Source organism: Oncorhynchus kisutch, linkage group LG4, assembly GCF_002021735.2.
Source record: "Oncorhynchus kisutch isolate 150728-3 linkage group LG4, Okis_V2, whole genome shotgun sequence".
In the NCBI taxonomy this organism is placed as follows: Eukaryota; Metazoa; Chordata; class Actinopteri; order Salmoniformes; family Salmonidae; genus Oncorhynchus; species Oncorhynchus kisutch.
This window is the reverse complement of record NC_034177.2, coordinates 14,661,559-14,676,758: the sequence shown is the minus strand read 5'-3', so window position 1 is coordinate 14,676,758 and position 15,200 is coordinate 14,661,559. Positions and strand designations below refer to the sequence as shown.

General features: G+C 41.5%; 1 protein-coding gene across 1 annotated transcript; it reads left to right on the top strand.

Moving 5' to 3' along the window:
- Window positions 1-11,123: 11,123 nt before the first annotated feature.
- LOC109887980 (sphingosine 1-phosphate receptor 1) lies at window positions 11,124-15,200 on the top strand. The gene is made up of 2 exons (XM_031822485.1): window positions 11,124-11,497; window positions 12,326-15,200. The coding sequence occupies exon 2, from the start codon at window positions 12,522-12,524 to the stop codon at window positions 13,638-13,640; it is 1,119 nt and encodes a 372-aa protein (XP_031678345.1). The 5' UTR covers window positions 11,124-11,497; window positions 12,326-12,521; the 3' UTR covers window positions 13,641-15,200.

Here is a 15,200-nt window from a genome sequence, read left to right as displayed (position 1 = left end):
CAGGCAGCAATTTGTAAACAAAATCAACTGTGTAAACATTGCTACAGTATGTCGAGATGAGTAGGAAGAAGTGGTGGGTTCTGATTCTTTTTTCATAGACCGACTTTTCATTTACAGGTTGCGCATTCCAACTCTGGGACTTCTTCTGTCTGCTCCTAACCCATCTAATGGCTCGCTTCAATTAGACAAAATAGATTTACATTCCTATGACATGCTTAACCCTTTAAATCAACCACCACCTTCCCCAATTCCCCTCTATCCTTCAGTGAGCCGCCCAAACCCAGCCACTACTTCAACATCCCTCCTCCCCCAACAAGCCTTCCATGGGTATGGTTGGGGTCAGGGTCCTACAGTACTGTTCTCTTTTTCTCCAGTTCTTGTTCCGGTTTGTTCCCTCTTTAGACAGTTGGCAGTAATTATAGCTACAGTGGCAGTTGGTTCTGACATTCCTACATATTAGAAGAGATTTTTGTTCGAGCAGTCCAAACATTGTGCTGATGAGTGTCCTTTGGCCTGCTGATTTTGTTAATCAGTTTTTAGCTCTTTTTTAAAAAGGTCCCCTATATTACATTTTCATTAAAGATTTACCTAAATATTTTCCATATGTGAGTAGATTAGAGCACCTGAGTTGTATTTTATAGCAAGATCTCAGTCAGAGTAAAGTCAAAGATAGAGGTAGCATAGTGTTTATACTGAAAATAATCCAGAAAAATCTTGAAAGACAACTGAATTCAAATGTCAAGAGGATAGGTTTGTCTTTTGTTGACATTTTAAATTTGTTTAATTTCACCTTTATTTAACCAGGTAGGCTAGTTGAGAACAAGTTCTCATTTACAACTGCGACCTGGCCAAGATAAAGCATAGCAGTGTGAACAGACAACAACACAGAGTTTCACATGGAGTAAACAATAAACAAGTCAATAACACAGTAGAAAAAAAGAGTCTATATACATTGTGTTCAAAAGGCATGAGGAGGAAGGCGAATAATTACAATTTAGCAGATTAACACTGGAGTGTTAAATTATCAGATGGTCATGTGCAGGTAGAGATACTGGTGTGCAAAAGAGCAGAAAAGTAAATAAATAAAAACAGTATGGGGATGAGGTAGGTCAATTGGGTGGGCTATTTACCGATGGACTATGTACAGCTGCAGCGATCGGTTAGCTGCTCAGATAGCAGATGTTTAAAGTTGGTGAGGGAGATAAAAGTCTCCAACTTCAGCGATTTTTGCAATTCGTTCCAGCCACAGGCAGTAGAGAACTGGAAGGAAAGGCGGCCAAATGAGGTGTTGGCTTTAGGGATGATCAGTGAGATACACCTGCTGGAGCGCGTGCAACGGGTGGGTGTTGCCATCGTGACCAGTGATTTAGAGTAGAGTGCAGGCGTGAGATGTGCTTTTAATGACATGCACTCGATTACATTTGCACATTGTTGATAACACTGATTTAATTTAAATGTATAATGAATTTAAACACCAATGCCAAGAGCTGGTAGCCTGCGATAAAGGAATAATTGGAGTAATTACAGTTTGGAAAATTCCATGATCATTGTGTGTTTATATAGAAGGCTGGTTTCAACTGAACTATGCTATCCTGTAATGTTAAATTATGTACAACACATGATTTATGCTCTCATGGTGCATTCAAACAATACATTTTTGCTATGTAAATTGATGGGAGGAGTCTAGTTGATGTCTAGTCCAGCCTTCTATGGCTAAAGATTGTGCTGCTGCCAACAATGGAGAAGATGGGGCTATGGCTTGTGCAGTTGATAGAACAAAGAATGAACAGCATTAGGGATAGGACACATCCTTGTGGCACACCGGTGTTTACAGATTACGATATAGTAATCTCCACTGGGTGCTTGTTTACTGAGAGCATTAACTGGGCCTTATATTGTTAACCTTCAAGTGTATCCTCATAATATCTTTGACTTCCTAGAGATCAAGGTGTTCATTGTGCCATATTCCCACTCTTTATTTATGTACCATTTGGCTGGTTGGCATTGGCTGTCTGACAGCACAGTATCTCATCAACTGAAAGACTGTGAGACATGAGGACAAAGCTAAATGATGAACACCGAGTCGAGGGGGTTTGTCACTTGGCAGAGAGTGAGCTGGATCTCCCTGTGGTCCAACTCTCCACGGTGATACAGGAAGTCCCCTGGAAAGGGACCCGGACATCTATCTTTTGAGACTACAGAGAGTAGAGTTTGGCCCAATCACTACATTGTCCTCTCACAAGAGACTGACATTTTATTGGATGATTTACAGACGATTCAAGATGATAATTGATATAATTTTCATAGCACCCTGATGAAGGTTTTTAGCTGAAATATGTTGTTTGAGTGTTTGTCTATTCAACTAATCCATTATATCAACAACTATACCGAACCTACAATTCTGCATGTTTTTTCAACAAAATCTTGGATGGTGGGACATGTGTTTTTGGCATGGAGTCACTCAATTTTCTTCATCTCCCCAAAACTGGATAGCTAACTTAATTCATGCTTTTTTATTGTACAAATCGGAGTTTTTTTAATCATGTTTCCTCTCTGTTACACATGATTGTTCCATTCCATATTAATGAATATATTGTGCTGGTGGATGGGTTGTAATAGTTTAAATTGAAGAGATTAGCTTGGGAAGAGCAAAACCAGCAAGCGTGCCTTTTATTTCCCAGCAGGGAGACCTCAGTGGGCCGACCCTGGTGTTTCCAAACATCACTATTGTTCCTAGTGACATCAGGTGCCAGCTGGTACTTCCACTGAATTATCCCCACTTTCTTCGGAGCATCTGTAGTGGCATAGACTGTACCATCTGGCCTCTCGCCAGAGGTTGACATTTCTCACTCCGGTTACCATTAGATTTCCCTAGAACAATCGGGGCCCTTTTCAGTCCACACCTGAGCCAAGGCAAACAGATACAACAAAGCGAGGGGTCTTCCATGTAAGGCTACGTAACAAGGGACATTCACTTTGAGAGATCATGGTACAGATGTAGGATCTTAATTTAAATCACGCTGTTGCAGGATAACTTTCCTGTAAGGCAGGAAATGTACAACCTGTAGTGTGTTTGAGGTTTAAAAAGACATCTAAAGTTTGTAATTTCCACTTAGAAATTTCAAAGTGATTTTCCCTTACGAAAAATTCAACCCCTGCAAAAATGTCCATTGGTAGTATTTAGTAGTATTTATTAGGCTCCCCAATTAGCTGTTGCCGAGGCCCTTTGAGGTACAGGGAGCACAACTGCATCTCGGTCTCTGCTTTTGAGCGCCATTTCATGACAGAGAAACTACTCAGTTAATAACCCATGGATGTTAATCAACACAAAAAGAGATTCAGATAAAGTGTACCAACTGAAAACCAGGAATTACATCCTGGGAGAGAGAGTCAGAAGTCAACAACAATAATAATCACCATGGTGATTGTAGCAATGGTCATGTGTTTTGATTGAATTTTGGGTGACATGGCGGCCCTACCTTTAATGGAAGGTTCCCAGCCATTCTAGGACTCAGGCATGTGTATGCGTTCTGACCTCACTACCTCTTTTAATAAGCCCTCCGTCACACACACACATCCTGGGTCAAGTGTTGTGGCCGGTCAGTTCGAGCCAAGCCATTGTTTAGGGGCGTCGTGCCTCTAGAATTGACAGTGCGTACCAACAGATCCCAAGTCAGGAAATGGGGCTGGAAAATAAGACACAGAACAGCAATTTCCATTACTCCATTTGAGAGTTCCAGTTCATCATATATTGATTGCATTGTGGCAAGTGCTGAATGTTTTATTTTAAAATCACAGAGACTGTGTTATAAAATATGTAACGTGTTGTCTTCTGAACAATGGCGTCAAGGTTCACCTAGGTGGGGTCACTCAAACATCCTGAGAGCAACAAGTTGTGGATATTTATAACCTTTCTGTTGACAGCGAGACAAAATATTACAGGGGTACCATGTTTTCTTATGAAAAACTGTATATAAACTGAAAAAAAAAGATACGTCCCTTTTTCAGGACCCTGTCTTTCAAAGATAATTAGTAAAAATCCAAATAACTTCACAGATCTTCATTGTGAAGGGTTTAAACACTGTTTCCCATGCTTGTTCAAAGAACCATAAACAATTAATGAACATGCACCTGTGGAACGGTCGTTAAGACACTAACAGCCTCCAGACGGTAGGCAATTAAGGTCACAGTCATGAAAACTTAGGACACTAAAGAGACCTTCTACTGGCCCTGAAAAACACCAAAAGAAAGATGCTCATCTGCGTGAACGTGCCTTAGGCATGCTGCAAGGAGGCATGAGGACTGCAGATGTGGCCAGGGCAATAAATTGCAATGTCCATACTGTGAGATGCCTAAGACAGCGCTACAGGGAGACAGGACAGACAGCTGATCGTCCTCGCAGTGGCAGACCACATGTAACACCTGCACAGGATCGGTACATCCGAACATCACACCTCATGTGGCAACAACAACTGCCTGAGTTACACCAGGAACGCACAATCCCTCCTTCAGTGCTCAGATTGTCCGCAATAAGCTGAGAGAGGCTGGACTGAGGGCTTGTAGGCCACCAGACATCACCGGCAACAACGTCGCTTATGGGCACAAACCCACCGTCACTGGACCAGACAAGACTGGCAAAAACTGCTCTTCACTGACAAGTCGTGGTATTGTCTCACCAGGGGTGATGGCCGGATTCGAGTTTATCGTTGAAGGAATGAGTGATACACCGAGGCCTGTGCTCTAGAGCAGGATCGATTCGGAGTTGGAGGGTCCGACATGGTCTGGGGCGGTGTGTCACAGCATCATCGGACTGAGCTTGTTGTCATTGCAGGCAATCTCAACGTTGTGCTTTACAGGGAAGACCTCCTCCTCCCTCATGTGGTACCCTTCCTGCAGGCTCATCCTGACATGACCCTCCAGCATGACAATGCCACCAACTATACTGCTCGTCCTGTGCGTGATTTTCTACAAGACAGAAATGTCAGTGTTCTGCCGTGGCCAGTGAAGAGCCTGGATCTCAATCCCATTGAGCACATCTGGGACCTGTTGGATCAGAGGGTGAGCACTAGGGCCATTCCCCCAGAAGTGTCCGGGAACTTGCAGGTGCCTTGGTGGAAGAATGTGGTAACATCTCACAGCAAGAACAGGCAAATCTGGTGCAGTCCATGAGGAGCAGATGCACTGCAGTACTTAATGCAGCTGGTGGCCACACCAGATACTGACTGTTACTTTTGATTTTGACCCCCCTTATGTTCAGGGACACATTATTCCATTTCTGTTAGTTACATGTCTGTGGAACTTGTTCAGTTTATGTCTCAGTTGTTGAATCTTATGTTAATACAAATATTTACACATGTTAAGTTTGCTGAAAATAAACGCAGTTAACAGTGAGAGGACATTTATTTTTTTGCTGAGTTCACATGAGTCAGAGTTTTATATGTAGCAACATCTCCATTTTAGATGTGATAACAGAGATCTGCCAGCATGGAATTCATTCCTTCATAAACAACATCCAGTTTGGTTTGTACCAGAAGGCTTTGTGCCAGGTCTTGAAAGGCAGGCTTTGGTTTGCCACTGACCAATCCTTTACGCTCCAGAGCATTGAGTAATAGTAGACCTCTTAGGATCATCATCGATCATTTGTGTTTTGAAGTTTAAAAGACACAGACTCATTGAAAGTTGGATTCAAACCAAAAACTAGACATTACAATGTAGTGTTTGCTGCAATCTTGGCCTGTTAGCTAAGCTCAACTTGGGGTAGGACTGAACTAATTGTTCATGGGGTATTTTTACATGGCAGTTCAGGGCAAGCGACCAAGACTCATGACCTGTCCATATCCCATTTCCTGTTCAACTGAAAGACTCTCAAAATCAGAGAAAAGATGACGAGAAAGAGAAGAGTTGTGAAGGGGGCGTTCCTCCGACAAAAGACTTTCCTCTAAGTGCAGTTCACCCTTTTCAGAGCTTGGCATAGTTTACTAAGCTCCATGGCGACATGCTGAAGAACTAGCAGTGTCAATGCGCCTGTGTCATTTCATTCTCCTGGGTGCCTTAAGAAAACCTCCACTGGAGGAAGTGAATTTTCCCAAAGTTACGGTAATGTTACATTCATCAGAGAGAAACACACTATGACGTGACAGGAATCTTAAGATGTGTTTAGGTGGTCGAGTGCATAGTTCTTTACTTCTGCCTATAACAGTTTTAGAGACCAAACTTGACAGAGAGCTTCACAAAATATAGCCTCTCACCTGATTCCAAACCAATGCTTTCTTGGAGAATAGTTCCAATTAGATAGATGGTGGGAGTGGCACAGTTCTCTAGAGTTTCCAGTGAGGGATGGAGATGATGTCCTTCCACAGTTTACATTCTAATGTCAGTCAGCAAGCCCTGCCAATGGCATGGGTTTGGATGCCACTTCTGACACCATGTTATGCTATAAACTATATGGATGAGACCGAGAGACGTGTCAAGGTAACAGGAAGTTATATGGAAACAATACAGGACATGCATCTGGGTCTTTGAACTTTGACCAATATAGAATGAACCCTTTACAGGACAATGATTTTGCCTGAAATAATCATCAAACTAATCATGACAAAGACCTGTGTACAGTAGCCATTAACCTTTCTGAATATGATTATCCATGACAGTCAAAAAAAAGAGTATTTATTTAATTGAACCTTTATTTAACTAGGCAAGTCAGTTAAAAACAAATTCTTATTTTCAATGACAGCCTAGGAACACAGCCTGTTCAGGGGTAGAACAACAGATTTGTACCTTGTCAGCTCAGGGGTTTGAACTCGCAACCTTCCGGTTACTAGTCCAACACTCTAACCACTAGGCTACCCTGCCACCTTGCAATATGAATGCACACATTCATATTTCCTATTCTACTTTAACTCCAGAGAAACCAATCAAAACAGAAAGATGTATTTCGTTCCTGCAGAGATTATTACTAGGAAAGACTTTTCTGCTTTAATCTTTTCCACTGAAGCTGACAGATCATATTAAGAGCTCCCATAACTGGATTGAACCCCACAGTTTGATAACGGAAGACTAGTGATTTCTCTGTAGCTTGTTCTCACTTCTCCCCTCCCCGTTCAAGATCTGTGTGTTTGGGCGAGTGTGTGTGGTTATTTTTTTATTCTTCTGCATTTAAAACACAAAGCATTCTTTTGTCGGACCGATCTGCAAAGGCCCTCTAAAAGCCAAAAGGCTTATGCTGAGCTGGATCACGTCACGCTCTGATTTGATGCCCACGACAACAAATGGAGGTTCTGACTCTTTTGTTCTACTTACTTGTGTGTGGCCAGTTGCATGTCCAGGAACACAGATGTATATGATACACACATTTTCAAAAGTTTCAGAGAACTATGGCACTTTCTCATGGAGCCAAAATGGTTCCAGTATTCCACACAGTCCTGGCATGTCCAGAACAGTCTCCATCTTATAGACCTTCTGTTTTTTTATATTGTTTTTAAAAAATGTAACTAGGCAATGGTGGTTAACCCTGAGCATTTAGCTACTTCTCAAGGCTTTCCCCAATGCTCACTTTAATGATGCTCATGCTGTAACAAATAATTTAACTGAAATAACCAGCGGTCCTCAATTACTGTTAGCTTTACAAAGCCTCTATCACAACACCTAATGAACAGCAACAATGTTGACCCTCCCAGTCCTGCATTTGCTGATGAATCCCTCTCTTTGAGAATGAAGCTCCCATGATGTATATGTCAATCAAATGGAAAAGACTGAAGTGTCACTGTCAACCATTTTACTCTAGGGGTTGAGAGACATTCCTGGGACTTCACAGCTCGCCATGACGTGAAGAACATGTAACATATGCCTTGCAATCTCACCCCATATTGTACTTGGCATCACATTTTATTTGTTATTTAGCAGATAGTGTTATATAGAGTGACTTACCTTCTTTTAATACTTGTTCCCAGTGAGAATGGAACCCAGAACCCTGGCATTGCAGACACAATGCTCTACCAAGTGAGGCACACAGTACCACATCTCATTGTTGTGTCTACTGATCATGCCATTGCACACTGTTTGTCCTTACAGGGTAACACGGACTCTTAAATGGTGACAATCTCAATTACATGCTCTGTAGGCCTTCCTCTGTTTGGGTGAACATAAAATGGGAACATGCTCATCTAAAATTCAATAATTCAATGCATTGTATTGATCATCCTACGTTTTTTGACCTGCCAGCGTTGTCCTTTTGACCTGCATTTTGATGACAGTGCTTCTGTATGTGGCCTTTATGGTTAGTATAACTATGTTTAGTGTGGGCCTGATTCGCGCTATCTATACCGACTGTGAGAACCGGATAGAGGAAGGAGAAAAGGTATATTTTTTTAGGGCATTGGAAGGAAAAGGCAAGGATGTGGGGATTGTTATCTTTCGTGAAATGTTGTTCTATCACCCCCCCTTAAAACTTATATTTGACCCGGTTGAACTGGTGAAGGATTTTAGATAAGTGGTGAAGGGGTAGATGATTAGAATTGGGACTCACTTTAATGTCTGTGCTTGAGGTTGGTCAGGGACATTGAAATCCTGCTTTAAGACTAAGTGTATTACTCCATCCATACTACTTGTGCTTATCCGTGTGTCTTAAATGGGACTAATAAACATCTTGATATAAGGACATACTTTGTTGCCATTTTTATTTTACTTTACACTTAGGCCTATCTATTGTAACATGAAACCCTTGGGGGCCTTGTAAAAACCTCCGGAAATGACTTTTGTTTTCTGTCCTCTCCTTCATTGACCATTTCCTGCGATCATATTCCTGTGGAATGCTTAATGAGAGCAGTGTAACGCTGTGAGTACACGCCATCGGTATTTTTTACAACCCATGACTTGAGGGAGTTCTAAAAACACCTACAGCTCCCACATGTTTTACTTCACTTCTAGGTAAATCCATCAGTTGTTTGAGAGAAAGGCTTTCCTTTCCACTCCTGCTTTTCTTTTTGGGGGGATTACTTTTCCACACTGACATCTGACATGGTCAACAGAACAACAGTCATGTTACCAGACACTAAATTGACTTTGCTGTGTTCCATAAATGATTTGCTGCACTTAGTCTGTTTCTGGTATTTATTGCTTTCTTTAAACAGATGATTTGCACTCAAAACTTGATTTGTCTAGCTGTCTAAACCTATGGCTATGAAGCTAAACTGCAACAATAACCTAGAGTAGTACCGCCTACTGGGTTGAGTGGCCTATGTGCTCTCATTGTCCAACATATGTCACATCTTCATATTTTTCTAGGCTATGCTCAGAGGTGGCCTCTGAACGTGTGACTTTGTCTTGATGTAAAGTCTCTGTAGCTCATATATAACTACTATAACTTTTGCACCCTGTGAAAAATATACTACGCAAACATAAATCAATTTAAGTCTGGGTATGTTAACATTTATCAAACACATACAGTACTAGTATGGAGGGGAGGGATTTATTGCATAAAGGACGATCAACCAATAGACTTTCAAATCTTCTCACAATCCAATGACTGTGTTGGTGTGCGTGTTAGGGTTATGGACATACATATTCTGGTGGGGTTGCACCTGGAGAAGGACTGGGATAAGGATAAACCAACCAGATGCAACAGAATGAATAGATAGCAAGAAAGGGAGTGGAATGGGGTGATAGTGAGATGCCTAATTCAGCTGGCACATGGATGTAAAGAATGTCACAGTTGAATTATCATGGTGGATCAATTGGAGCAATTTCAATGAGCACATCTCTTGGTTTTCCTCTAACCGTACCAGTGTGTTAACGGAGCTTGTCATGTTGGGGCCTCTCCTCTTCCTTATGGGGCCAACATTATTCACCTCCTCGACTCTCTCCTCTGAGAGTCATGAAACAAAGTCCTTGGAGCTCAAAAGCACAATCCTCTGTTTGTTCATTCCCCTTCTCCTTTCTTCCTCTCGCCCCTCCACGTATTCTTTCTGCATGGCTACTCTATCCTCTGACCTCTCAGACATTGGAGGGGAGGGGGGGGGGGGGGGGTTAACATGCCTAAGGTCCCAGCTGCTTTGTATCACATTCACACAAATGTATCAAATACAACAGCAATGTGTACTGTAGCAAAGCATTACTGTGAAATGATTCGAATATAAAGTCTAGAGGGCTTATTTGGATGGTCAATTTGTTTTATATTCATGCTGATGTTCTGCTTCCATTAGGCCACTTTGGGAGCAACCACTATTGGTGGATAAAGACTGTCTATGTGAAGGAGAGCACAGGGGACGGAGCTGGGACTCTGGGAGCACAGGGGACGGAGCTGGGACTCTGGGAGCACAGGGGACGGAGCTGGGACTCTGGGAGCACAGGGGACGGAGCTGGGACTCTGGGAGCACAAGGGACGGAGATGGGACTCTGGGAGCACAGGGGACGGAGCTGGGACTCTGGGAGCACAGGGGACGGAGGGGGGTTACTCATGGAGCACAGGCGACAGAGGGGGGTTACTCATGCACATATAGCTTGACTTAATTTGGTGAAGGGGGCGTCATCAGGAGGTGGAATAATGTGCACAGCTGGTGCATTCCCAGAGATAAAAGCACAATTAATTCTGATAACTGAATTTATTAATGGTATTTTTGTATCATTATTGTTTTGTTATAATTACTACCACAATGACTGCTGGCTTTGCAAATACTTAAAGCAATAGTAGTAGCGGTATCATAATAATTATTCATCTGTGTCCATTTGAATATCTAAATTCATGTTAGTAAGCATACTAAATGAACTGCACCACATCGTCAGGACAGACGTTGGTATTTTTAGGCAGGCTATTCTGTTCAGATTACAATGGAGGAACATTTGGGTTGAAGCCATAATCATCTTCCCATGGATATGAAAACTATCTACACAATCTACCTATCTATATATCTATATATCTATCTAGTAACTCAGATTATTACTACGCAATTTCCATTTTACAATGTAATCTCTTGTATGTACCTGGTCATTTGTGCATTTTAAAATAAAGTGCAACACAAATGGTCATATCAAACCACCACTTCATTAACAGACGCTAAATAGCTTGAACGCACATACATTTGACAAATATATATATATATATATATATATATATATATATATATATATTTTTTTTTTTTTTTTTTTTTTACACTGATTTCATTGCCTATATTAATTGAATGAATGTGTTGGAAGAATTTCTAAATGTAAGGCACACTAAATTTAGAAATTCTAAATAAATGTAATCTCTGTGAATTTACTGCTGGACAACGCGACTGGGACGGTATGAGAGGGGAGGGTTGAGTTGAGTGGGTTGAACTGACAAAAATATTCGCTTTTACTTAGCCTATCTTGCGCACGGTGCTCAGTCCATGGGATCACTGTGGGGAAACAACTCAGCCACTGGGAAAGACACAAAAAGGTTTCTTACTTAGCAAATTGTACCAATATAAAAGGTTGACACTTGTAAAGAATATTCGCATTGATGACGACTATTATTAAGGTAAGGAAACATGACATTGACATAATTTCTAGATTTTATCAATGTATTTGGCCTAATTATGTGTCTGGCCATCATTATTAGTAGGTTATGAAGAATTTAAAAGAATGCAAATAAAAGTTGTTCTGTAACAACAAAAATACTATTTGCTTTCTAAAGTAATTTAAGATCATATCTTAAATAGGCCTACAGAAGAAATCGAAAAAACATGTTTGAACAAAAATAACGTTAATCTTGCTCATCACTTGCCCATGAGTTTTAAACGCATTTCAAGTGAATGTTAAGACGCCGTTAGATAGTTTTGGAAGTTAGTTCTTGCAAGTTTGTTCTGAAGTTCATGGATTTTTTTCCAAACACATTTTTTTTATAGCTTACTTCATAGTTTACCAATGCGTCACCCCCATCTCATTTTTAGCACAGTTCAGAATCAGAATAGCCTATTATGATGGTAATATGCATCATCGCGATACTTTTCCATCTTGTGGAATTCAGCACACAGTTCAGAATCAGGTATCATGATCGTCATGTCCATAAAGGGCCGATCTGGGTCCGACTTTTCTGATTGTTTGCTTTATCACATATTCAAAAAGAAAATAGATTTATCCTCAACTCTTTTACTAAATAATTGCCTCGTTCTCATGTTCACTTGTTTTTAGAAGGACTTTTGTTCTGTCTTTGTCTTTTGTTCGATTAGCCTACTGAATACTCAATCACCATTCCATATAAAAATGAGCTAGTAAATAGATTTAATTTTAGGAGTCATAAAAAAAATCTACAACAAAACATTTTCTCATGACTGTTCTAAATTGGTATTTTCTATTTTTTTTCCAGGAGTTTCATGATTGGGTCCAAGGACATTCTCAGAATATCCTGTGGCATTGAGGATTATTTGATTTGAGCGTCTGCAATGACAACCCATCAAGCGTGTAGGATTACCATTGCCAGCTGTGCCTTGACTCACCAGCTCCACTCAATGGACTAAAATCTTGAACTAAAGAATTTGGGGGATTTAATTAAAAACAGAACCATGGGTGACTCCATGTATTCTGACTTGATAGCCAGACACTACAACTTCACAGGGAAGCTCCGGAAAGTTGAGCAGGATTCCAGGCTCAAAGCGGACTCTGTGGTTTTCATCATTGTATGTTGCTTCATTATTCTTGAGAATGTCTTGGTCCTACTTACCATTTGGAGGACCAAGAAGTTCCACAAGCCCATGTACTACTTTATTGGGAACTTAGCTTTATCAGACTTGCTGGCTGGGGTGGTGTACACTGCCAACATCCTGCTGTCAGGTGCCAACACATACAAACTGACCCCCACACAGTGGTTCTTCCGGGAGGGGAGTATGTTTGTGGCCCTGGCAGCCTCAGTCTTCAGCCTGTTGGCCATCGCCATTGAGCGCCACCTCACCATGCTGAAGATGAAGTTACACAACAATGGCAACACGTGCCGTGTCTTCATGCTCATCAGCACCGTGTGGCTGATTGCAGCCATCTTGGGCGGCCTGCCCATCATGGGCTGGAACTGCATCCAGAGCATGCCCAGCTGCTCCACCGTACTGCCGCTCTACCACAAGACCTACATCCTGTTCTGCACCACCGTCTTCAGCGTCATCCTCATGGCCATCGTGGTCCTGTACGCGCGCATCTACGCCCTGGTGCGCACCCGCAGCCGCAAGATGGTGTTCCGCAAGGTCTCCAACGGCCGCGGCGGGGGTAGCGCTAGCAGCAAGAGCTCTGAGAAGTCCATGGCCCTGCTGAAGACCGTGATCATCGTGCTGAGCTGTTTCATCGCCTGCTGGGCCCCACTCTTCATCCTTCTGTTGCTGGACGTGGCCTGCGACATCCGCATGTGCCCCATCCTGTACAAGGCCGAGTGGTTCCTGGCCTTGGCCGTGCTCAACTCGGCCATGAATCCCCTCATCTACACACTCACCAGCAACGAGATGCGTCGCGCCTTCCTCAAAACGCTCCTGTGCTGCAGCGTCTGCACCCAGCCCTCCGGCAAGTTCTCCCAGCCCATTATTGGTGCAGAGTTCAGCCGGAGCAAGTCGGACAACTCGTCCCACCCCAATAAGGATGAGCCGGAGTACTTGCCAAGGGAGACCATTGTATCCTCTGGGAATATCACCTCCTCTTCTTAAAGAGCCTTCTGGACTGTTGTGTGAAAAGTAGCTCCACTGCTTAGGAAGTGTGGATGTATATATGTTTTTGTGCAGTGTGCAAGTGTGTTTGTACATTATGTATATACATGTGTATACGTTGTGTGTGTGTGGTTTTGTTGCCCTGTGGATGTGTGGATGTACAGTATGTCAGTTTGTACAGTAAGTTGCCTCTTCAGTTTCCATTTGTTTTATCACTTCACAAAGTGTCTGTCCATGTCAGAGAGTAGAGATGTAGAGTTGTTTAGTTTGTTTTCTTCTCCCCTCACACCTTGGACTGCCAGCACTGATCTGAATATGTTCATATTCAAAAGACAATGGGAAGCACACACACCCAAACTATAAACCTGATTTACAGTATAGCACCTAAATTGTAAACCTGGCTTACAGTATAGCACCTAAACTATAAACCTGATTTACAGTGTAGCACCTAAACCCTAAACCTAATTTACAGTATAGTACCTAAATTGTAAACCTGATTTACAGTATAGCACCTAAACCCTAAACCTAATTTACAGTATAGTACCTAAATTGTAAACCTGATTTACAGTATAGCACCTAAACCCTAAACCTAATTTACAGTATAGTACCTAAATTGTAAACCTGATTTACAGTATAGCACCTAAATTGTAAACCTGGTTTACAGTATTATGAGATGAAGACGTTTTTGTCAAAGGTCTTTTTTGTATTTAGTACAGCACTTGTTGTAAAAGTGCTAAATAAGAACCATCAACCCATTATAGGTGTTTACTGATTCTCTATAATGGGGGTTGATGGAACACCTATTACTGTAAAAAAAATTGTAGTGCTTATTGTTCTTATTGAAATATTTAAGAAATACAATGAATGAAGTGCTTGTGTATCTTCGACTTAACTCTGAAGGCTAGTACAATGTCAATTCTACCCCCTGATTGAGAGTGTATTTTGTACTTGTAATTTGGTTTATTTCACTCTCATTGGATAAAGTTCTTTGTAGCAAAGCAATGTAGTTGCAATAATAATTTATATTCAAAAGCGAAAAAGGCGTTTGGTTTGTGTGACAAAGGTTATCTTTTTTATCCACTCATGATTTTATTGTCCTTTCTGTTTCACTTTTAGATGAAGATACTGTAGCTCCAGCCATTCAACATATTTTTCTGTCCCTCAGTTACCACTCTCAAAAATCATTTAAACTCTTGTGAAAACCAGCATGCCCCAGTAATAGGGAAGGGCATGAGGTTGAAAACAAAAAAAGATTGACGTCAAAGGATAAGCAATAGCACTGGTCCATTCCTGAAAGTACCGAGCCCAATAATTACTTACATTTTCATAACGGCATAAGTTAATGACAATGGGCACACACTTCACCAATAGCTCACTGGAATCCTCCCATATAGATTTGTTGTTGAGAGCACCGTTAAACACCCATGGACAAGTACAATGTTGCTTTTCAGGGGTCACGTAATCACAGTTTGCCAAACTCCCATGTGGACCCAAGTCATATTTTGCACGTGTTTTGGTTAGCTCTTAATAAATATTGGAAATAAAAAAAATTGTATTGTT

Excerpts from the sequence above, each read along its gene's own strand:
- LOC109887980 (XM_031822485.1), top strand. The coding sequence starts at position 12,522 with ATGGGTGACTCCATGTATTCTGACTTGATAGCCAGACACTACAACTTC.